Genomic DNA, 25,986 nt, shown 5'->3' on the forward strand with positions numbered 1-25,986 from the left:
GAAAAAAAGACACTAGGGAAATTGGAATCCAAATATGTTAGTAGACTACTGTTGGAATCTCGTACGGGAGACACCAATGGACGATTATAAAATGAAAAAAAATAACAAAATAAGTGTTTTGTTATCAGATAAACATTTTTGTAAACAGAATAAGGTTAATAGACCCACTATTCAATATTTAGTACTGTATATAACATTTTCTTAAAATATATATATGAAATCTTTTTTACTAGAATTTAGTTTTTGACTTTAATCTCTTCTCTCTTAAAATTATGGTTGTTACAGCAATAGGGTTGCCATATCTGAATTCGGCAACACCAAATCTACAAAAATCACCCTGAATTTTAACAGGGAGCAAAAAAAAAAATATATATATATATGCCAACCAATGTAATTGGATGGGAGGAATTCGTTACCCTGTTTAGAAACTGGCTGGATATGAGCAAATTTCGAAGCAGAAGGAAAAATACAAGTGGCATAAGAAAGTGTAAAGAAGATAACACAGACCATGCTCTTGAGTGACACAGAACCTGTGCTCCTGAGTCTATGACTAGACTCAGGAGCACAGGTTCTGGGAAGTATCATCAAGACTGTTCAAAATTCTTCTAACATCCTTTTGACAGAAGATCACAGGAGGCACTGAATGTAATATACTGGGAATGGTAGGAGGTGGTTTACCAAGATCATCAATACAAGAGTTAGGAGAAAAGTAAGATGCTAGCAGGTCAGCTTTATCCTTAGTTGAGGTGGCAGTAGTAGATGACTTTCATCAACCGGTGAAATACCACCACTTTGCTTATTGGAGGCTTGAAGTGGTGAAACCCATGTTTAGTCTCTAGAGCAAAGTTTCTGGCACCCCCCTCTCCCCATACTTCTCCTTCAACCCATGCACAGTACTAAGTACTATAGGTTTTGATACCTTTTGTGTTTGGGGTTTTCATAAAAAAAAAAAAGAGAAAAAAAAAAAGAGAAAAAAAAAAAGTAGTACCACTGAATTTTAACAGAGGTGGGAGTAGAGGGGCCAGAATTTTTGATTACCATCTGGACAAGAAGCTCGTACAAACAAAATCTAGTTTGTACTGATTATTAACTGCTTTACAATTGTTGCAAGCATTGGCGTAGGCAGAAAATGAACCTGGATATTTGGATGTAAACCAATTCCAATATGCAACATCTTTCTTATCTTGAACAGCCTTAGCACATTTACTGGAAAATCAAGGCTTACATAAAGGATGAGATTTTAAGGTAGAGTGTGGAATTATACAAATGATCTCATTGTCTTTTTCATTAGCAGCTATCTTGACTTTTGCATTTATCAGACCACCTAATTTACCAACACAGTCGTTAAAAAAAGATAGTAGTTCACTCTACAAGTAATGTAGTAGTAGTAGTAGTAGTGGCACATGATGCAAGAAAGCAAGTGTAGGAGCTTATGCAGCATCAGCCAAAAAAAAAAAAAAAAAATCACACCATTCCCTCCAAATGCCTGTCCAGTTCCTCCTTAAATTTATTTAACCTATCAACTTCCACAACGACAGATGGAAGTTTGTTCCAGCAATTAACCACCCGCTGGCTAAAGGCAAATTTCCGCACATCTATTCTACATCTGTCCTTTCTTAATTTGAACTTCTGTCCCCGTAGGTTGGTAATCTGAACAAGTGGAAGGATCCCATCAGAATTCAGCGTGCTCAACCCATTCAAGGCCTTATAGACCTCAATCAGATCACCGCGCAGGTGCCTAGTCTCCAGCCACTGCAATTTGCAGAACTTAAGCCTCTCTTGGTAAGAGAATCCCTTCATTCCCCTCACCAATCGTGTTGCTCTTCTCTGTACACGCTCAAGCAAATCTACATCCTTCCTAAAATGAGGCATCCAGACCTGTACGCAGTACTCAAGGCGTGGCCTGACCATTGCCTTATACAGAGGGACAATCACCTCCTTTTCCCTGCTAGCAAAATTCCTATATATCATTGACAAAACCCCATTACCCGCCCTAGCAGCCTGTCTGCACTGCTCAGAAAACTTCATATCTGACTGCACAATTACTCCCAGGTCTTTTTCATTTTCTACCACCTTAAGTGTAGTACCACACAGTTGGTACGTGTCTCTGGGGTTACTTCTACCCATATGCAGTACTTTGCATTTGTCAAGGTTGAACTTCAGTTGCCACTTCTTAGCCCATCTGCCCAAATTATCTAGATCCTGTTGCAGTAGCATTAACAACCCTGCCAACCTTTGTGTCATCTGCAAACTTCGACATTAAGCCTGATATACCTTCATCAATATCATTGATAAATACACAAAACAACAGTGGACCCAACACCGAACCCTGTGGGACTCCACTAATAACATTAGTCCACGAAGAGCAGCACCCATTGATTACCACCCTCTGTCTTCTCCCACTTAACCATCCTTTTATCCATTGTAGCAACTTACCCTTAATACCATTCTGCTCCAATTTGTACAGTAGTCTTTCATGCGCAACAGTGTCAAAAGCTTTCCTGAAATCCAAGTATATGATATCAAAATTATTTTTTGCATCCAGTTCCTTTGTGACCACATCATAATAACCAATCAAATTTGTCTAGATGATCCTGCAATGCATCTTTAACCAGCGACTCCATTATTTTACCCGGAACAGAAGTTAAACTAACTGGTCTGTAATTACTCGTGTCACCCTTCGATCCACCTTTGTGAATTGGGGACACATTTGCACATCTCCAGTCCGTGGGAACCTCCCCTGAGTCCAAGGATGCTCTCATAATTATGGCTAAGGGTTTTCTTAGTTGCTTTGCCGCCTCCTTTAAAATAACTGGATAGATCCCATCCACCCCAGGTGCCTTTCTTGTGTTTAACTTCAACAATTTCTCCTCCACTTTGCTCTCAGTTATTACAAAATCATTAAGCACACTGCTACAATTTGATAACCTTCTTCCATTTTCAAATTGTAATAATTCCTCACGTGTGAATGTAGATGCAAAATACTCATTCAGTTTGTTTGCTATCTGAGCAGGATCATCAACAGTCGAACCATCGATGTCAAGTGGACCAATCATATTCATCCCCTTCCTTTTAGAGTTTATATAAGTAAAGAAATCCTTGCTGTTTTTCTTAGCATCTTTTGCCAAAGATTTCTCGTAATCTGCCTTCGCCTGCCAAACCTCCTTTGTGACCTGATTACAGACTAGCTTATATCTGCCACAGGCTTCTGCGTCACCTGATAATTTATATGCATCCCATGCATTTTTCTTCTCTGTCACGAGTCTTATTAGTTCATTTGATAACCATTTAGGCCTAAACCTTGAACGATATTTCTTAATCGGTATATAAAGTCTAGTAGCTTCCACGATTAATTCTTTGAATGCTTCCCACTTAGAATTTACTGTTTGTAACATCGTCAGTTGATCCCACTGTACAGAACTTAAAAACTGTCTAAGACCACTGTACTCCCCTTTACGGAAGCAAAAACCCTTTCCTTTACCCCTGACGGTAGTTACCTCTTTGAGTAAATCCCACTTCAGCACACTGTGATCACTGCCACCTAGTGGTTCCTTTATCTTCAAATTCTTAATACACGAATGATCACTGCTGATAACCAGATCAAGAGTGTTACTTTCTCTGGTTGCCTCTCGAACATGCTGCTGCAGAAAACAATCATCCAATAAATCCACAAAAGTCTGACTAGTGTGTGAGTGACCAACCCACAAGTTCCAGTCAATATCTGGGAAGTTAAAATCCCCCATTATAAGACATTTAGATTTACTGGCCCACTCTATTTCTCTGTACAATTGTTCATTGTACTCATTCAAGTCATTAGGCCTATAACACACTCCTACTCTTATTTTTCCTTTCGCAGTGCTTATCTCACACCAAACTGACTCAACAGAGCACTGTTGCACACATGTGTTTTACATGTGTTAACGTTTTATCAAAGTGACATTATTCTTAATTTCCTGACTGGGTCATCTCTAATAAACATCTGTGACAGTACAGAACTGGATGCCCTTGGCCAACATATTCATCAGATCTGAATCCTTGTGATTATTCATTTAGGTATTCAGGCAGGACAATGTCTACAAGAATAATCCACACAACACTGAAGAATTTAAAGGTGAAATCACAGCTTCTGGGGAGGGTAGCATAACTGTTACCAATAGAACCAGTGGGCTTGATACAAATGATCTTATTATTTTTATTTCTGTAAACATAATTTACATCTTGTTTGGTTAGAAGGGTGATTTAACTGTTTGAGGATCATATGGGGGAAGAGGGGTTTTCATTACAGTTCACAATTTTTTGCTATCATGAGCCAGAATGTATAAAATGGCGTGTAAGTTTTTGGATGTTCTTGAAGGTGCTGGTTCTTTTCATTTAAGTATTCAACTTATAATATTTTAGTTTTCCCATGGAAGCTGTTTTATCTGATTTCTTAGGAGAATTTCAAATTAAATCATTTAAGATTGGGGGAGTTTCTCAAAGATTTGATAATATTTTATAGGATTCAAAAAATAATAGGAATAGGGAAATAGAACCTGAGCAGTTTATCCCTTTTGTAAAAATAATAGAAATTAAACAAATGAGACGATAGTAAGAAGCATGTTCAGTCTGATTGAAAAAAATCAGCTTTTTTCTTCAAATTTATTTTCAGTAGAAAGAGGCATTTCCAAATACATTTCATCATGAAGCATACTGTAATATTATAAATACAAAGCCACATAACTAAGAGAGTGAATCAGGAAATGCCACTAGATGCTGAACTGGCATTCTTATTAATGCCATTTGGTAAGAAATGAATATGTAATGAGCTCCTCAGATATTGAACTGACTTAGTAGAGTCATGTTTTTCAAAATAAAATTTACTTGTTGCTATCTTCATAATATATAGTAGAATGTGTTTCTGAGTTTTTAATTTAAATAGCCTCTTGAAAGTTCCAATTGTTGTCTCAGATTTTTGTATGCAGAGTATGTATAGCCTTGCAGCAGTCACGTTGGTAATTACAAAATAAAATAATAATAGCAATTTAATTATAATGCAAGAAAATATATTACCTTAGTATTTTAAGCTTGTTATCTATGTTTCCACAAAATGAATGATTCTGTAGTTTCTGAAATTTGGATGATATATATCTACAAAGAAAAACAGATTAAAAGTGAACAAGGAATTTTAGAGATATAAAACTATCTTAATTAAAACCTAAAACATGGGTGTGAAACATGTAACTTTCAGACAACTGGCCTACAAAGTTATTTTCATGTTAAATTAGTTTAATTATAACTGTACAGTTTCTCTTATTCAATTACTGCTTAATTCTGTATTATACTATAGAATCAATTCTATATGATTTTATTATATGAAATAAATAGAAAGGGATTTAAGTATATTATGAAACTGAGGAGACAACTTGTTAAATAACTAAGAGAAACTCTTGACCTTTGTCCTTTAATGGGGGGGGGAAGCCAAGAGTTCTAACAACTACTAGATGAAAGTTGAAGAACTGAACATTGTTTTTTTTGGTCATTATAGAATATCTGAGTAATTTAAATGTTTCCAGGATAAAAACCTCCCACTTTCCAACATATATTCAGCAGTGGTGTGGTTCTTGGTTTTTTTATGGTGCACATAGTTTTAAGACTGGGCTTCCACTCCTGGATCACATTAACAGGACTGAAGACAAGAAACAGGGAGTTCCCAAAACAGAGCCATAAATAATTTAAAAGTCTGGCTTTGAGCTGGTTTAATTCCTTTAAATTGTATCATATCGATAATAAAATTACTTAATCTACCAAGTGATATAATAGTGTAATGTTTATCAATTCATTAACATAATAAGCCCCCCCTTTTAAACAAAATATAATTGTTTTAATTATAACCAACAGCACATCTCGTGATAATGTGACGTATGCATGAAGACACAATCCTCAAGGATCTCATCTCCTCACTGGACCCCTAAGTCAAATCAGACAATAACAGCTAGTGATTAGGTCATTTACTGGCAAGTACCATTGATGGAGTAGACCAGGGTTCAAGCCCCTGACTGCTGAATACGGTCAATCTGCCAACCTGCACTGGACCAGCGTGGCAGATTATGGTCCATTTCCTTCAGCATGAATTGTTGAGGAGGCTTCCATCCTGCCGTGGGTTGATAATGGCTGCAGTTTCCTTTTTCTTTTTTTTTTTATCACTGATGGTGATGGTGATAATAGCAATTAATAAAAGAGGGATCAATGACACATCTCACTATTATTTACAGTCTATAAGATATGACTGGCTCAAATAGTAAAAATCTGTTTCACCAACAATTACTTTAAGTAACTAATAGTAACTCCTTTTCCAGGAATTTTGGCCAGGAGAGGTTTTGTCTCATTTTTTTAAGCATTAGTCTGTACATCTGTCATGGTTCAATTTAATGTTCACATGGTATAACTCTACTGTAGCATCAAATGCAGTGTATTCTTTAATGAAAAAAGAATATAAATGGCCTGACACACCTAAATATGATTTTAGTTTAATTTTTTTTTTGAATAGATTACAGTATATTAAAAAAAAAAAAAAAAAAGCCTCAGGAATTTACTTTTTATTAACATTATGATGACAGTGTGTTAAATTCCAGGAATAAGTCCCCTGCATGTGTAACAAAACATAGGTCCATGATGTTGCAGCTGACTCATATGACTGCTTCCCTCTACAAGGTCATTTGTGTATTGTAAGTCATTCATTTGACACCATGTTAGATCTGTTTCTCCCCCCCCCAAGCCATTTTCATTGTGTTAAGTGATAGAACAAAGAGACAACATTAAATTTTTTTTCAAGCTAGCAGAAAGCATGACTGAAACTTATGAATTGACAAAACAAGCATATGGTAATGATGCTCTATCTTGCTCACAATAATTCGGCATGGACATGAGATTTGGAAGACAAGTGCTGTGGATGTCTCACAATGCTTCAAACACCAGAACAAGTTGCAAATTGAATGTGTCTGATCATTGAATAATGGAAGAACAACTTCATGTGCAATCATCACAGAAGGTTTGTACTAGGTTCATATTGCACTGTTTAATTAAAAAGTGTATGCAAAAGAGTTTATTCAAACTGTTCATGATGATGATCCCTCCCTCTTGACCATGGTGTTTCACAACCAATCAACAAATAAAGAGGCAAAGCATGGAATGGCAATAATTTCTTTCAATAGCAAGGGAATCATTCAAAAGGAATTTGTTTCAATAGGAAAGACTGTGGATTGTTCGGGTAAAAGAATTCACCAAGCAAGGTGTCTGTTTTGGGAGAGGGGGACTGGTTCCTGCCGCATGACAATGTTATGCCGTACTCTTCACTGATTATAAAGGATTTTTTGGTAAAGTGTGGGATCGTAGAGCAAAAATATCTTGTTTTTCCCCTGGACTAGGGATTGTTCTCCAAAATCAAAACCTTGCTGAAAATATAACAATTTGAAGATGTAAAGGATATTGAAATAAATGTGACAAAGGAATTGGTGGTGCTCAGTTCACATACATTTAAAAAAAAATGTATGAGTGATCTAACACGCATGCAGCTGATAATTCTGAAAATTATTGAGCTCCTCCCATTCTAAAATTCAGTTTTATTTAAATTGATTCAGTCCTGGAACTAAATTGTCGAACATTGTACATAAAAAGCAAGTAAAAGAAAAAAATTTAATGTTGTAATTAAGACAAAATTTTTGTAAAAGTACATCTGCTTAGGAGCATAAGTAACAATGCTTACTTGATCAGATATAAAGTTTCTTTGTACATTGTATATACCCGCTCTGTGTCTACATGATTGTGTTCCATAGCATTGCCAGTAAGTATGAAATACAGCACAGCATCAAGATACTTCATTGCTTGAGCCATTTTATCAATCTGAAAATAAATATCTGAATTAACTCATTTAATGAATTAAGCACACAAAATATGATCATTCCATGCAATATTAACAACATCGAAATATCTTTTAAAATAGCTGCATAATTTTTCAGTGATGTTACAGCACTCACCAGGGGAATGGACAATTAGATAATATAAAATGATGGTATATATTATCTATACCATTAGATAATATAAAATGATGATTCTCTTCACCCAGAAAAATACTAATCTCTTACTAAAGGTCCAAAGTAGCCAAAAACATATCTAGAATTCAGAGCACGGCCCCAGTATTTTCTCATCCAAACTTCTACCATGTCACATGAGTGATAACCTCAAACTCTATGATCAACATTATGGCAAAAACCAACCAATGCTTCTTATATTTCAGGGATAAAACTTTAAAATGGCTTTACTGACTAACTAATAGATGAAGACTATTAAAATTGGAAGAAGTTAGTAATTTTATATATCTAGAAAGAATCTTTAACAAAAATTGCTCAGACATGGAAACAGACAATAGAATAAGTAAAGTAGGAAGTCAGTTAAACAAATTCATTTGGATCAAGGGAAACATTTGTCAAAAAACAAAAATAGCTATACTACAGAACTGCCAGTGTATATAGACAATATTTTGCTCATAATAGTGAACTGCAACAGTAGTGTAAAAAGTATTGATTATAGTGTGACTATCTTCATGAGTTACCATGATATTGCACTACCTTGAATAAGTAAAGCTTCACCAATGGAGAAGACCATTGTTACTTATTCTCAGAGGATACCATGACCCAGATGGTGACTCTTTGTGAAGGTAGTCACAATATGAGATACAATTAAATTGATGCTTTTTACACTACTGTTGTAGTTCACTACTACAAACAAAATATTGTGTATATACACTGGCAATTTTGTAGTGAATTTCACCTTGCTTGTTTATTTTTCTAGTACTATTACTATGTACACCATTTGGCATTACTCATATTGTGGAATTATACTTCACATGGGTTGGCATGATTGCAACACCGGGATACCCACCCACCCACTGAGGATAGGCCAATGAGCCTTGAAACAAGAATAAGTAACAATAGTCTTCTCCATTGGTGGAGCGTTACTTATTCAAGATAGTGCAATATCATGTTAACTCGTTGTGAAGGTAGCCACAATATGAGATACAATTAAATCGATGCTTTTTACACTACTGTTGCAGTTCACTACTACGAATAAAATACTGTGTATATACACTGGCAGTTCTGTAGTGAATCTCAAATTCATAGTTTATTATGCCTTGTACGTTTATTTTTATAATAAAAATAGTTATAATATTTATAATACAGTTTTTAAGCCTATTTTAACCTGTTGAGCTGAGAACTAATAATCGATTAGAGGAACTGATTAAAAATTACAATCTTCAGAAAAATAAAGGGAACATCATGCTACAAATAAGAAAATAAGAAAAAAAGTAAAGCAAACTTAAGATGGTATGGGCAAGTAGAAATGATGTGAGAGAGGGGAGATTTAAACAAATATTTGAAGCAAAAATGAATGGTAAGAGGCCTACAGGCAGACCACGAGAAAGGTGGTAGACTGATGGTATCAGAGGAAATGGCTAAAGATCTAACATGAAATAGGACAGCATGTAGGAAAACAGTGAATGGAAGTAGATGGACTGATCTATATTATCATATTAAACCTGCATACCCACTAGGTACAACAGATTTAAATGATGATGAAAAATCATGGTTCATATTGCACCGTGATGATGGAGAATTATTTATATTTTATTATTTTAAACCTTATTCTAATTTATATGACTATATATATAGTCATATAAACAAATATATATGTGCTGCATGCACACATAATATAATCAAAGATCACACTGTAATATAGATAAACGTGTGCATGTAAAATAAAATTTCTGTTGTGAATTTTTACTTATGACTGCATGTAGGTTGTACGGTGCCACAACATCTGCTCATTTCAGTAAATAAGCTTATCACTTTTCTTTAACTTTTTATGAAACTTCTAAATATAAGTTTTACCAAGAAATTAGAAATGCTCATTACACAGACACATTTAAATAATGTTTCTGTGTAAAAACTTTTGAATAATGTATATGTTAAAATAAAAAACAGAAATATTTTAATAGTGAAAGTTATTAAATTTAACTGTATAAGTATAAGAGTGTAACACTGGAGCAATTTATATCAACAACTTCCTCGTGCTACAAGAGATCAGTGCTATATGTAAAAATTCTATTTGTCTACCTTACTTTAAAACAGGCATGCTTAGTAGTCTTATAATTTTGATACTGATTCTTCTAAATTAAAAATTTACCTCTTTATCTGCTTGGTGTTTCAACTTCTTTGCTTCACTTAGAAAGTAGTCAGATGTTCCTTGTCTAAAAAAAAAAAGGTGCTCTAGAAATTACATATAATTTATTCTCATGTTCTAAAATACAGTAAAGGAGTACTTGTGGGTATAAAACCCCCACTAATCCACAAATTTTGTGCTGAGACACATGCCAAAACAAAATAACTCATTAATGAAACCTTCTAAATTGCAGTAAATGGCATGAGATAATAACATAATGACAGGTACAAGTAATTAGAAGTATTGATATCAGCAGAACTCCCATAAACTTCTCATTCATTACTCACCACCTAGCCTGGCAGAGAAAATAGTTATTGAACTGACCATCACAACAAATTATATGGCTAAGTTATATGCAATAAATTCATACTTCACACTGTTCAGAATCTCATCTCTCACTACAAACGACTTTAAATACGTACTTGCAATGATTAATTTTTTTAAACTTCACAAAGCATTTTAAAATAAATTAAAGGGCAAATTTCAAATAAAATTATACTAATTTTTTTATTTTTAAATCTTTAATGGAAACATTTGTTTTATATGTAAGTTTTTATTCACAGAATAATTAAATATATAGTAAAACAATTATGTTGAAGCTTTCATATAAAACAATTATGTTGAAGCTTACATATATGAAGGAATTCACAATGTAAGATGTTATGTTGTCACAGACAACATAATATCTCACACGGGTCCTTGAGGTTGTCACAGACATTCTCTCAGATATGCCAGACAAGCTGTACTTGCTACCTGGGAGTCTAAAACGCTGATGGAACTGATATTTGGGTGACACTCAAGTCAAGTGGACCCAATTTCGGTGAAGTCCGGACGGTCTGTGACAGCAAAATCCTCTGCTTGCACCTTCACGATGGTGGGACTGTTAGTAATCCTGGTTATAACCTCCATGCACAAGTACATGGTGGGTGACCACCCAGGTGTGAACCAACGTAAGCAGGGGTCGAGGTGTGGCACCCACACCACATGGAGGAACGACGCCCCTCTATGTTACCAGGCAGTACTAGGTGGTAGATGACTCTCATCAACCGGCGAAATACTACCACTTTGCTTATTGGAGGTTTGAAGTGGTGGAACCCATGTTTAGTCTCTAGAGCTAAGTTCCGGTCAACACTTCCCTCATGCAGTATGATTGATGACTTTTGAGGTTATGATGAACGTCGTGGCGAGATCCAATATTCCTTACATTTCGAGGGTACAGCTTTAAACAGTGTTCGCAGGCCAGCCGCTAGTTAGTACACCAGACCGAACCTATTGGTAACTCTCTAGGAGGCTTCCGGATCAGCTAGTGTATAATCTTGCTACCTCTACTCTGCCAGATAGTGACTGGAGGGAGTCCGAGTAGTGTGTATGCGGGGAGCATTGTCGAGGCCACGTTATGTCAAGGATCTGGGTATATTCTCACCATGTGTACAGCATATCCAAAAATTTCATTACTTCATACAGCATGTCCCACCCACTTTTTCTTACTATTGAATACACCATGAATTGTCAAACTAATAGAGCAAGCTTAACTGCGAAAAGATCTAAACCTCCCAAGGACTTCCTAATTCATTTCACAAATATACGTGGTCTCAATTCTAATCTCAACAATGTCCATTTCCACTTGCAGTCTGCCAAACCCCATGTACTTTTTCTGACAGAATCTCAGTTATCGGTTGATTCATCTACTGCTCATCTCAGATGCCCAAATTATTCGCTGTATGATTCCTTTTGCCTCAAAGGTGTTACTTGTGCATATGTCCGTTCTGATATTCCCTGTCAGAGACTTGGCAATTTGAAATCTCCTCTCTTTGATCTTCTCTAGCTTAAAATCTCTGTACCTCATTGTGTCAAATTCATCTGTTGTCTCTACCATTCTCCCAACTCCACTAATCACTTGGAGTTCTTTGACTTCCTCTCTTTGCAACTTGACTTCCTGCAGTCCAACTATCCTAACAGTGAGGTAATTTTCCTTGGTGATTTTAATGTTCACAACTCTAGCTGGCTTCCGTTTTCTAGTCACACCTACCCAACAGGTCGAGATTCTGAGGCTTTTGCAATTACTAATGACCTAGCACAGATTGTTCATTTACATACAAGAATACTGGACAATCCTAATCATACAGCCAATACGCTTGATCTTTTTCTCACAAACAACCCTTCTAAGTACACAGTCGAAGTGAGAGGTCCTTTAGGCACTTCAGATCACAACTTGGTGATTGTCTCTTCTCCAATGGAACCTTTATCTCATGGCTATTCCCAACCTCGTGTTGTTTGGCATTACAAGAAGGCAAAATGGGACGACCTGCGAGACTTCTTTTCTTCTTTTCCTTGGTCAGATTACTGTTTCAAAACTTCTGATGTCAACGTTTGCTCAGATCGTGTCAGTGAAATTATTCTTGCAGGAATGGAATCCTTTATCCCACACTCCACTTTAAAATCTCGTCCTTTATCTAAACCTTGGTTTTCCAATAAATGTGCTAAGGCTGACCAAGAGAAGAATGTTGCATATCGTAATTGGCTTGTTTCTAATTCTTCAGTTTCATTTTCTGCCTGCACCAAAGCTCGCAACAATTGTAAAGCAGTTATTAATCAGTCCAAACTAGAGTTTGAACAGGCTAAGAGTAGAAAACTTGCTTCTTGCCCTAATGGTAGCCGAGCATTCTGGTCTCTTGCCAAAGCTATTGGCCGCAACTTTTTCCCATCTCTGCTCCCACCTCTGTCCAAACCAGATGGTTCTGTTGTCACTTCAGCCAAGGATAAAGCTGACCTGCTAGCATCCCATTTTTCTTCCAGCTCATGTATTAATGATCTTGGTAAAACACCTCCCACCATTCCCAACACACTCCATTCAATGCCTCCTGTGGTCTTCCATCAAAAGGATATCAGAAGGATTTTGATGAATCTTATTGCTAAGAAAGCTCCAGGTCCTGATGGTATTTCTCCACTTGTTCTCAAAACCTGTGCTCAACTTACTCCTATTCTTTGCCGCCTTTTTTTCACTTTCTTATTCCTAAGGTGTTTTTCCTTCTGCTTGGAAATTTGCTCATATCCAGCCAGTTCCTAAAAAGGGTGACAAATCCCTGCCATCCAATTATTGTCCCATTGCAATTACTTCTACTCTTTCTAAAGTAATGGAGAAATCAATTAACCGCCAACTCTTAAACTACCTAGAAACCTTCCGTCTGATCAACGATCACCAGTATGGATTCCGTCAGTGTCGATCCACTGGTGATATTCTGGCTTATGTTATCCATTTATGGACTAATTCAATGGAAAGGTTCAGTGAAACACAAGTAGTTGCTCTTGACATCTCAAAGGCTTTTGATTGTGTTTGGCATAAAGGTTTTCTAAACAAGCTTCCATCTTATGGTTTGCCAACTGTTTTTAGTAATTGGTTATCCAGTTTTCTTTCTGATCGCTCACTAAGGGTGATGGTAGATGGCTCTCTGTCTTCTAACTTCCCCACTAATGCCGATGTCCCCCAAGGTTCAGTTCTTTCCCCCACTCTTTTCCTCTTGTATATCAATGACCTTCTTCCATTGACTGGAAATCCTATCCATAGTTTTGCCGATGATAGTACATTGCATTCAACTTTCCATTTTGAGAAACCTTGCCCTGCTCAATCAGATTCAACTTCTCAAAAATCTGCTACCAATTCCTTAAATGCCGATCTTCAGGTAATTCTCCAGTGGGGCAAAGACAACTTAGTTGATTTCAACCCTTCTAAAACTCAGTCTTGTCTTATATCTCGCAAAAAGGATTCTTCTGCTCCGATGCTTATCTTTAGTGGCACTCCGATTTCTAGGCAAAATGATATCTCTCTTTTGGGGATTACCCTGACTTCTAATCTCTCTTGGCACAAGCACATTACAAATATTGCTTCGTCTGCATCTAAAAAAACTTGGTTTTCTCTTTCGCTCTCGGCGTTACGTTTCTTCCAAACAGCTGCTCACTCTGTATAAATCGCAAGTCCGCCCTGCCATGGAATATTGTTCCCACATCTGGGGTGGTGCCCCCCCAAAACCTCTCTCAGGCTTCTTGATTCCATTCAGAAGAGGGCAGTTAGGGTAATCAATGATTCATCTCTAACAGAGTCTCTCCACTCGCTTTCTCATAGACGTACTGTTTCTGCTGCATGCCCCTTCTACAGATACTTCCATGGGCACTGTTCTTCTGAATTGGTTTCTATAATTCCCGATCTCTCTTTCAAAACAGTCCGAACACGTGCCGCCACCAGCCAACATCCATTTACTCTCCAACTTCAAACCCACAGAACCAACTTTTCATCTTCCTCATTTATTCATTCAACTGCCGTTTTCTGGAACAACCTTCCTTCATACGTATTTCCTGAAAATTACAATCTACAGAAGTTCAAGTCCAATGTCAACAAATATCTTCTTTTGTCTTCTCAACCTCCAACCCAAGCAGGGTACTAAGTACTATAGGTTCTAATACCTCTCGTGTTTGGGGTTCACATAAAAAAAAAAAAAAAAAAAAAACAAGTTGCCTATCTCATTGTACCTTGAATAATTAACACTTACCCAGTAGAGAAGATTATTGTTACTTATTCTCAGCCCACTGAGAATAAGTAACAAGTTTGCCACACAGTTGGCTGTTTCAGGGTTATTTTGGCCCCTCATCAGTGAGTGGGTAGATATTCAGATGGTATAACAGCTGTCAGATCACTACTATTCTCTGACCACATATATGCATTTTAGTATGGATTATTTGAAATAAACCTAAAATGAAATATAAAGTCAGAATTGGGGGCCTGGCAACTTATGAACGTTTTGTATATTTCAAAAAGTCTGCCAAAACCCTACAGGCAAACTCTGTTATAACAAAAATTTGCTAGGGTATTGCATACAATATCCTTAAATTTTACTTTTTTATTAATTTCTCCAAGAACTGCATTTGGAATGATGGAGAATTCGTGTAAGCATAACTCACATGTAATCTGTTTTATTTACACTGCCTGAAAAAAATAAAAATAATAATAAAAAAAATACAGCGATTGGTAATGATACAAAATACTAGATTTCCCGTGTATCTTCAAATGTCTGCACCCGATGTGAGACAGAACGATAATAAATGCATTTCAGAGAAAAAAAATACATCTTCTTAAGGAAGGTACAACAAGGAATGTGATCTCTTTTTCAATTTCTGTGATAACAAAGATTTCTAAGCTTTGTTTTTGCCACCATAACAGTCGGGCATCTTGATATATATGAGCTATTCATTAAAAACAAGAACCGTGTTGTTTATTATGTATATCTGTACATATCTTCTAAAGAGAGATACTAGTATTTTGGGATATTTGGCAAGAGTAGTTTAGTGCTAAACTACCCTTGCTAATTACAAATATGTAAGCTAGTCATAAAGTACTTACGGGGGAGAAAGAAAGAGCCAAAAGTGTGGATAGGTGGAGCTATAAAAATATATAATTGATTACAGTTGTGAACTTTTAACTTGGTTATGTAGAATTAAATCAATTTTTTGTGTGCATAAATTAAGCTTCTATTTATGGAGGAGATTAACTGTTAAGCTGCTTCAGGAGCTTTCCTCTCATTTTCAATACTATTTTGCTGAGCCAAATTAAAAGATATAAAAACCTCCACTTTTGAACTGAGCAGCTCTAACATTCTGAAAACCAGTGTGTTTTTTTTTTTTTTTTTTTGTGCTATTTATTTTCATATATAGTTGCATATATATTTTCCTTTCATGAAGCTTCCATGGTTAATCTTTTTGGTAAATAGTGCACAAAGAGGGGGAAAAAAACCAAAAAAAAACCATTTAATTCCACAACCAAAGTAAAATTTAGTAACTGTAATCAAACATATTTTTCCGCTGTATTCAAACACCAGGCATTTTTATGTTTACTACTATCAGCTAAAGTGGCATCAACTGGTCATAGGAAGAACAATTTTCACTTGGTTATAAAACAAAAAAAAAAAGGCGAGAAATTGCTATAAGTATTATACATCAAATAATTTCCACAATTACAAAAAACTCTCTCTCTAGAAGATATGTACAATTATACATAATACACATGCATTATACACGGAATTGTATAATGGAGATAAAAATTAAACCTGGCAATCTTGCTATCACATGTGAGAAATTTACTGAATTTCTTCACAGCATAATTATCTATTAACTAAATTAACCATATATACATGAATATCTACCACAACAAAACTAAAAGATTATTAATATTTTAAATGAAAATTTCTCTTGATTAATTTAATACCAGCATGTTCTGAAATTGTACACATACTTTTAGCCTGTTTAAATCAAAACACTATTTTGGTCCTCTCAACTTCGAATTAATTAACACAGTCTTAATGTATAAGACATAAAAGGTACTAATTAGGGTACTTTATATATGTGCTTTATACAAAGCACATATCATCCCCCTTCTAAAGCATAGGCTTTCTATATGAGGGCCTTTTGGCAATAGTTTTTTATAGTTATCTATTCTCTTAGCTGTACATAATCTGCATACTTTTATTAATATTTACTGCTTAATTTGTGTAGTTTTAATATGAAACAAGTCAATTCCAGTATCTTTCTGTTTTAGATCATATAATCATATGCTTCTGCCTTTTGTTAAGTTTATTGAACACTGTTCTAGTTTCTGTTTACATAAGCCTAAACTAATCTGGCTATTGCCTAGCTGCCATTTTATGATGACCAGATAACTCCAGTAAGTATTACAGTTGTTTATCTATAATTTTTGGAATTCTTGTGATAATTATAACACTGAAGATTTTCACCACCTACATCTCCACACAGATACTTATTTACCCACTGTCAAGAAATTTAAGCAACACTTTTGTACACTGCTCTGCTATTTGGATTTTTGTAGTCTTTCCAGATATGCATATTCATTCCAACCACTTAACTGCTTGCTTACCATCAGAGTTTGTGTTCAGTTGGATTATAAATTAACTGTTTGTTTTACCAACCGTACTAATATTTTAATTAAAATTTATGAAGTATTGATTTTATTATGAAATTCCACTTATTATGCTAACTCGTTACAAAAACTTTTGCCCATTTTTCATGTTGCTTAATCAGTTTTAATATTTGTAGAATAATAAGAGAAATTTACCTCAATATGATACGTAGAACACTTCCGTATGCTACTCTTCAGAAATTAAAACTAATAGAACATTAATGCAAAATTATTACAGTATAGAACATTAACGCAAAATCAATTGAATAGAACATTAATGCAAAATCAATTGAACTCAATTAATCCTAAACTAATCTGGCTATTGCCTAGCTGCCATTTTATGATGACCAGATAACTCCAGTAAGTATTACAGTTGTTTATCTATAATTTTTGGAATTCTTGTGATAATTATAACACTGAAGATTTTCACCACCTACATCTCCACACAGATACTTATTTACCCACTGTCAAGAAATTTAAGCAACACTTTTGTACACTGCTCTGCTATTTGGATTTTTGTAGTCTTTCCAGATATGCATATTCATTCCAACCACTTAACTGCTTGCTTACCATCAGAGTTTGTGTTCAGTTGGATTATAAATTAACTGTTTGTTTTACCAACCGTACTAATATTTTAATTAAAATTTATGAAGTATTGATTTTATTATGAAATTCCACTTATTATGCTAACTCGTTACAAAAACTTTTGCCCATTTTTCATGTTGCTTAATCAGTTTTAATATTTGTAGAATAATAAGAGAAATTTACCTCAATATGATACGTAGAACACTTCCGTATGCTACTCTTCAGAAATTAAAACTAATAGAACATTAATGCAAAATTATTACAGTATAGAACATTAACGCAAAATCAATTGAATAGAACATTAATGCAAAATCAATTGAACTCAATTAAAAATTTAATTTTTTTACTGTAATCATTTTGCGTTAATGTTATATTCATTTTAATTTCTGGAAAGTAGCAAATGGAAGTGTTCTACGTATTGAGCATCATAGCTCTGGTTTATACTATCAAAATTAGTTTTAATGTATTTTATATTCATATGATGTTACTCTCTGAACTGCTTATCTTTAAATTTACCTGTTAGCCCTATTGCCATTTGTTGGCTGTTCTGTAGCCTGCTTGTTTTGTCTGGATAATACAAAGCTTGGTACAATCCTAACTGATTAAAGTTTAATTTATTCACCACCCCAAAAAAAACCCACTTGCTTTTAACTACTATTTCATTATGCTGCAGAGCAGATGGGGCAGCATAAAACTCAAACCCACTTGTGTCTGGAAAATTTTCCCAGGCCAAAATGTTTTATAGAAGTTAACTAACTTCCATGTGATCATAAGGCCAATAAGAGCTGTTTGGGGAACACTTTTGTGATAGTATATCATTCTATAGCACACACAGCAGAGATACTCAAGTTGAAGAACATGCTTTTCAATACCACCATTTTTGTGCATCAACTCATTATTTATAACCTCAAAAGATCACCTACCTAATAAGGTACTTAATTATCAACATAGAAGGTGGAAACTATTTTCAAACTAAGTGAAATGTCTTGGATGTGATTAATAATATTTGTTCTTGGAACTGCACTGCATCATGGCTTTGTGAAGTAATGGATTTGTATTGCATCAAAGGCATTGGTGAGAATATAACTGAAAAGCATGGTCCAACAAATGAATGTAATAGGATGGGATGTGGGAAGGATAGAACTTTCAATGAACATCTGGCTTTTGTTAAAGAACTGAGGGAGTTTGTGAAGATGGATGCTCACGTTGATATTACAATAATGCTTAATGCTAGAAGAGCTGTTGACCACCAAAAAAAAAATTATGTTTTGTTACCAGTAATGAAAGTGAAAGTTAAGATGTTTGTGCTATACTGAAGAATAAGTATAAGATATAAACTGCAAATGAAACTGAATTCTTACTTTAATGTCTCATTGAAAATGTTTAAGTTTTGACATTTTTAACAAGCCATGTTATTGTAAAGCTAAAAATTTAGGTTCCTCGAACTTTGTATTATTGAGATTCTATAGTATGCATTAAGTTTTGATATACTGGTAACGGTTTACAGTTTGTAAAAGCAGAAAAGTTTCTGACCCATTATCTCTGTTAGATAAAATCTGACTGAGTGTGTAAGAAAAAGTATAAGGCTCAGCCAGATGATAAATGCTAAAACAAAAATGGTGTGAACAAATCTAATTCAGATATTCAATAAAAACATATTTGATAATTAATACAGAATCACACTGCTTGCACATAGGAGGATCATCAGTGCTCAGAAGAAAATAATCTGGTTTGCTTGATGACTATGTCCCATGTGGAGCTAGAACTTCCTCATTATGATCATTATGATTCCTGTGCAAACTAGACTGTCATAATTAGATTATACACTTAATCTCATATAATCTATTTGAACCATGCCATGGATGTTGCCATTGAGAAAACCGTTTCTTTTGCATTACTTAACGGTTATTCAGGATCACTGCTGATTTGGCTATAATTTCTGCCAAGTCATTTCCTCTGATTCCAATGTGATGTGATTTAAAATTAGTAGTGTAGTATTTATTTGTAATTACCTGATTAATTTTGTGTATTTGTTCTTCACTTGGCTCTTGTAATTGCTTTAAAAACCAGTCAATTTCAGCCCGCCATTGTTGTAGTATTGATATAGGAGATACTTGGAGGCTTCTACGTAACTTTGTAGCAGTGTAATCAGTATCAGAAGAGGCTTATAAACTATAATTTATAGCACTACATATGTGTTTTAATAACATAACTTTATCAAGTAGTCCGTAACGCACAACATTAATATTGGTAGAGCTTTTATTATCAGTGACTTGCCATAGGTATAGTATCGCAAATAGGTCACTCAAGAGTTTGAAGCACATAAGTTGGTGATAGATAGATAAATTTATTATCTATTATAACTACTTAGAATTTACAAACATAACAGTACAGTGTGATACTTAACTTGAATTTGGTAGGAGAAACTAAATACCTATATCTTAAGCTTGATATTATAATATATATATATATATTCAATACCATAAAGTTCGTAGCAGAACCGATGCATAGTGTTATTACTTCATTAGGATATAAGTTTAGTGTAGTATTTTTAATTGTACTGAATATGAACCAAAAACATGCCTCAGACCAGAGCAGCAGAGCAAAAGGCTCGGGAGTGAACTGAGGGGAGGGAGTAGTTGTCCTCTAAATCACAGCCTTATGAAATATACTGCTTGTTTTGATGATTGCAGAGCTATAAGGAATGGAACATGATGTTGCCAAGAGGGGATATCTTTGTGTGTGTGTGTGTGTGCTCGATGTAAAGAGTGAGAGGATATTAAGGGGCAACTCAGGGTTGTTATGGGTCTTTATGAAAGCATGAAGAACAGGGGGTGAATGCCTTTGAAAGAATTAATCAGTGCCGAGCTTGCACTTAATCATTAGGCAACACAGTAGCAACCCCCAAGGCAGAATGTGCTGGTCCCACAGGAGCTAGTCATTGTTGGTGGCTATATATATTTCCCATGTCAGGGAAATGGGAAATATATTGTGCAAAAATGATAGGCGGAATAGGACCACGGTATGTCTGCCGGGGGCAAAAGTTGATGTTGCAGAGCAGACATTATCTTATAAGGGCACAAAATGTTGTTGTTGTTGTTGTTGTTCGGTTTAACGACACAAGGGCTACTAAGGCCAAATTGTGTCTCTTCATCGTTAATTGACAAAAAGCATATTGTTAGAGAAATTACATTATATGCTTCCGTACAAACCAATATGTTTTAGATATAATAAAAGTTCTTCAATATTTGCTTCATTTCCTAAGATGCGAGATAAATCAGGTGATATATTCAATTTAGAGAGAGACTGAAAATTGTTTGACCGGATGGTTGAATGTAAGGGACAATCAACCAGGAAATGATGGACTGTAACTTGCGTCTGACAGGATGGGCACTGTGGTGGGCTTTCACCCAATAATAGAAAGAGATGAGTATGGTGAGTATTGGTCTTAGTCAGACCAATTCTGAGTCTTGCCAGTACCACTTCCTCTCGTCTGTTTCTTCGGAAGCCAGACAGCCATAACTTTGGATCTTCTTTTATCTGGTAAAGTTTATTGTTAGGGTCACTTTTCCAGGTCAATGACCATTTATTGTAGCAGGCTTTGCATATGACAGACTTAAAATCAGAGAAAGGAACCTGAGGATGTTGTGAGAGAGCGGGTTGAGGATGTTTAGCGGCAAAGTCGGCACTTTCATTTCCCGGAATGCCTGAATGGCCAGGGATCCAGCAAAAACTAACTGACCGATTGGACACACTGCAAGCAAATAGCTGGGAATGAATCTGTTTCAATGTAGGGTGAGAAATGGAGGAATTCTTCCTTATGCCAGAGACAGCACTAAGAGAATCTGTGTAAATTATGGCAGATGAGATGGAAAGCTCAATTACCTTACTAAGCACCAACTTAATGGCATATAATTCAGCTGTGAAGACGCTGCAAGCAAGCGGTAGTGTGGCTGAAATTGTACATAAAGGAAAAACTGCCGCAGCACCTACCATACTCTCAGTTTTTGAACCATCAGTATAAATTTTACAGGCATGGTTGTCCGTAGCATGAGCTGAATGTAACTGTCTGATGTTGCAAGAAGGTATATTTTTCCCCCACTGGAGGAAGTATGTATCTTGAGAGACAGACACATATGTCCAAGGAGCAACAGGTGTAGTTGTGTCTTGGAAGATTTCATTTAAATCGACGTTCCAAGTCTGAACAAGCTCTTTGATCCTGAGAGAGGCAGGTCTATTTTCATTTGGCTTGCTCTCATAGAAGACATCCCAACGAGTATTATAGAGATACTCCCAACTTGGGTGCGATGGTAGACTCTGGATCTTAGCAGCGTAGTGAAGCAGTAGTGTTTTTCTATGCAGGTGTAATGGAGGATCATGCGCTTCAATATAAAGACTTTGGATCGGAGAAGTCCTGAAAGCTCCCAACACAGTCCTCAGAGCACTGTGATGGATCATATTTAGCCGTTTTAAAGTAGTGCTCCTAGCAGAGTCATACACTGGACAACCATAATCTAGCCGTGAACGGATTAAATTTCTATAAAGATGCAGCAAAGTACACCGATCAGCTCCCCATGACATAGATGATACCGAACGAAGTATATTCAAATGCTTTAAACAAGAAGTTCTCAAATAAGTGATGTGAGCTTCGAAATTTAGTTTGTGGTCTAATAGTAGTCCAAGAAATTTAACGGTATTAACGAGCGGGACTGGAGTATTGTTTATTTGTAATTCAGGTTCAGGATGGAGAGCTCGCTTCTTGCAAAAGTGAGTGACAGTGCATTTATTTTCTGACAGTTTGTAACCATTCCGTGAAGTCCAGGATTCTATTTTGGTTATGGCAAGTTGTAGCTGCCGTTCAATGGTATTCATACTTTGAGATTGACAGGAAATGGTAAGATCATCTGCATACATATAAGTTTGAACAGTTTTTGGGATATCTTGTGTCATGCTGCTAACTCGGATTGAAAACAGTGTTGGACTGAGTATTGATCCCTGCGGGACTCCCTCTTCCTGAATGTAAGATGTAGAGAGGACGTTTTTGTATCGGACTTGAAAAGAGTGCAATTGCTGGAAATTCTGAATTATTTCTGGCAAATGACCCCCTAAGCCCCAGATGGTAAAGGTCCATAATAATACCATGCCGCCATGTAGTGTCAAATGCCTTTTCAAGATCTAAATTGACCATGACTAGATGTTGTTTCATGACAAAGGCATTTCGGATATGAGACTCGACTTTAATGAGCACATCTAGGGTTGATCTATTTTTTCGAAAGCCATATTGGTGAACTGGAAGGAGATTCTCTGACTCCAGGATGTAAGTGAGCCTAGTATGAACCATTCTTTCGAAAATTTTTCCCATGCAGCTTGTAAGAGATATTGGCCTGTAGTTCTCAACACAGGAAGGATTTTTTCCTGGTTTTGGTAAGGCGATAATGAACAAATGGCGCCATGAAGATGGATGGGCATTTTCAGAGTAGATCTGATTGTAAAAAATTAATAGGGTTCTCAAGTCTTCTCCAAGTAAATGCTTTAACATAATGTAATGAACTCCATCTGGACCTGCAGCACTATTGGAAGATCTGTTTAATGATTCTTGAAGTTCTATTAACGTAAACGGTTGGTTGTACGGGAATGAACGGCGCGTGGAGAAGTTAATTTTATACCGTTCTGCACCTGCTTTGATTTTCTGGAAGGTGGAGGCATAGGTGGCAGAAGCTGATATTTTTGCAAATGATTCTGCTAATGCATTTGCAACTTCTTCGGGAGCAGAAATGTCTTTCCCTTTCCAATGAAGTATCGGAGAAGGCAGCCGAGCATTGCCATTTAGTGCCTGTATTCTTTTCCAGATGACTTGTGTGTCCGTGTCTTTGGTAATGGTGGAGGCAAAAGCAATCCATGAATCCCGTTTCGCTTTCCGCCTAACTTGTCTAGCTTTTGCTTTTAGTCTTTTAAAAGCAATTAGGTTACTAGTGGTGGGATACTTGCGGAAATGATTCCAGGCGCGGTTTTTATCCTGTTTGGCAATTAAACAATCTGTATTCCACCAGTTATTTCTGTGTTTTCGATATGGTGTGGATTTTGGAATGAAGGCCTTAGCTGCAGTCAGAATCTGATTGGTTATGTAAGTGTTGACATCATCAATATGTTGCCTTTGAACATAAAATCTGTCTAAGCATATCTGGGCAGAATAGCCACCCCAGTTTGCCTTTTTAAACTGCCAAGTGGATCGTCGGCCAGGATTTGAAGTTACCCCTGTTTGTAGCGAGCAAATAATTGGAAAGTGATCACTGTTGAAGGGATCGGTTAATACCGACCATGTCATGATTGGAAATATGGATGGTGAACAAATTGACAAGTCTATTGCGGAAGCAGATCCGGTTGCTAAGTGGATGTAGGTAGGAGATCCAGAATTTAATAAATTAAGATCATTATTATGCATGAATTCCTCCATCAATTTGCCTCTTACATCCATTGTGGCCAATCCCCACAATGGATGGTGTCCATTAAAGTCACCAAAAAGACAAATTGGAGTTGGGAGTTGTGCAATGAGGTTGTCAAGTTCTGAAAGCAGAAGTGGGGCAGATGGCAGAATATAAATGGAAACAATGGTAAATGACGTACCAACTGCAAGGCGAGCTGCCACAGCTTCTAGGGTAGTTCTCAATTGGATCGGCTTGGATGGTATGTTAGCATTAACAAGAATAGCAACTCCTCCACGTGCAGGTGATACAGAGTTCCTATCTTGTCTGTAAATGGTATAACTTGAAAATTTTGGCAAAACTTGGGGTGACAAGAATGTTTCCTGTAAGCATACACCTATGGGATTAAATTTAGCTATTAAATTTCTTACGTCATCAGAATGAGTGCTTAGTCCTCTGCAATTCCATTGTATGATCTTATTCATTATTTAGGTTTACCCGAGGGTGATTCATCTGACTGTTTTCTGTACGTGGGACATTTTTTCCGGTCCTTTTTTGAGAATGTGGGGCGTCCAGTATCCATGGTGTCATCTGCATGGAGTTCTAGAATAGGTTCCTCGTTGTCTAGCAGCTCATCTACATCCATGCTTTTGGAGGGAGATTCCGTTTTTTTTGAGACTGATTCAGATTTTAATTGTTCTTTTCCAACTGGGACTAATGGGGTATGAGTAGGAATGCTGATTGGAGTATTTGTGGCTTCGCTAGTTTTTTTTGGAGGATTATCTTTCTTTGAAGTAGAAAGCGTAGATTTGAGCCAGTTCGCTAGAGCGGTGTTAGGTGGAACTGATACATCTGTTTGAGCTGCAGTAGAAACGAAGTTCCGAGTGCGAGCTGCATAGGAACGACTACTAGGCAGGGTCGACATAACTTGTCTACGTGCCTCAGGAAAGGTGACTTTATTTTGTACTTTTGAATTTTCTTTCCTGTAATCCATAGTTCACATGTTTTGGAAAAAGCTGGGTGGCTTTCTTTGCAGTTTGGACAAACAGGGGTTTTGACAGAACAATCCGCTTGAGTGTGATCTTTAGAGCCACAGATGGGACATATGGCCTCACCTCTACATGCCTGCTGCGAATGCCCGTATTTCTGGCATTTGAAGCAGCGAACGGGATTCGGGATAAATGGTCTTATACGACAATTCAAATAGCCAGCTTTAATGGAGGATGGTAAGTCTGGCGTACTGAATGTTAAGATGATCGATCTCATTGGAGTGAGATTTCCATCTTTTTTAGTCATAATCTGTTTCACATTTGTAACTTTTTGACTACTTAGTTCTTGAAGTAGCTCTTCTTCGGAGACTGTAATTAGGTCCCACTCACTGATTACACCCTTTGATGAATTTAAGGTTCTGTGTGGAGTAATTGATACTGTGAGCCCACAAAATGATGTTGTGTTTAAGAGCCGCTCAGAATGTTTAGCGGTGGTAGTTTCAATGAGGAGATCTCCGGATTATAGTCTTTTCACCATTTTTGGTGATCCAGTAATTGATTCCAAATATTTTTGAATCAAGAATGGTGACAATTTGTCTACAGATTGGGAGGATAAGGAATGAATCACCAAGAAATTTGGTAATTCATCATGGCATTCAGGTTCCCTTCTAAGCCTTTTGGGCTGGTTGGTGTCACGGTCGTTGTCAGGAATTTCTGACCTTGAGCTTGATGGCTCTAAAGGTGGATAATTAATCGTATCCATGTTAGCTCCTTT

The 25,986-nt window shown here is 36.3% G+C and overlaps 1 protein-coding gene across 1 annotated transcript in view; it reads right to left on the reverse strand.

Moving 5' to 3' along the window:
* Positions 1 to 25,986, reverse strand: part of LOC150085516 (uncharacterized) — a 372,167-nt gene that overhangs the window by 26,564 nt on the left and 319,617 nt on the right. Inside the window, exons 11-13 of the mRNA XM_090374587.1 lie at positions 10,219 to 10,282; positions 7,742 to 7,878; positions 5,050 to 5,127 (exon numbers count right to left, since the gene is read on the reverse strand). Coding sequence (XP_090230713.1) covers positions 5,050 to 5,127; positions 7,742 to 7,878; positions 10,219 to 10,282 — 279 coding nt within the window. The remainder of the gene's footprint in view (positions 1 to 5,049; positions 5,128 to 7,741; positions 7,879 to 10,218; positions 10,283 to 25,986) is intronic.

The sequence above is a fragment of the Mastigoproctus giganteus genome, chromosome 5 (genome assembly GCF_048544385.1).
Source record: "Mastigoproctus giganteus isolate SK-2022 chromosome 5, ASM4854438v1, whole genome shotgun sequence".
Lineage (NCBI taxonomy): Eukaryota > Metazoa > Arthropoda > Arachnida > Uropygi > Thelyphonidae > Mastigoproctus > Mastigoproctus giganteus.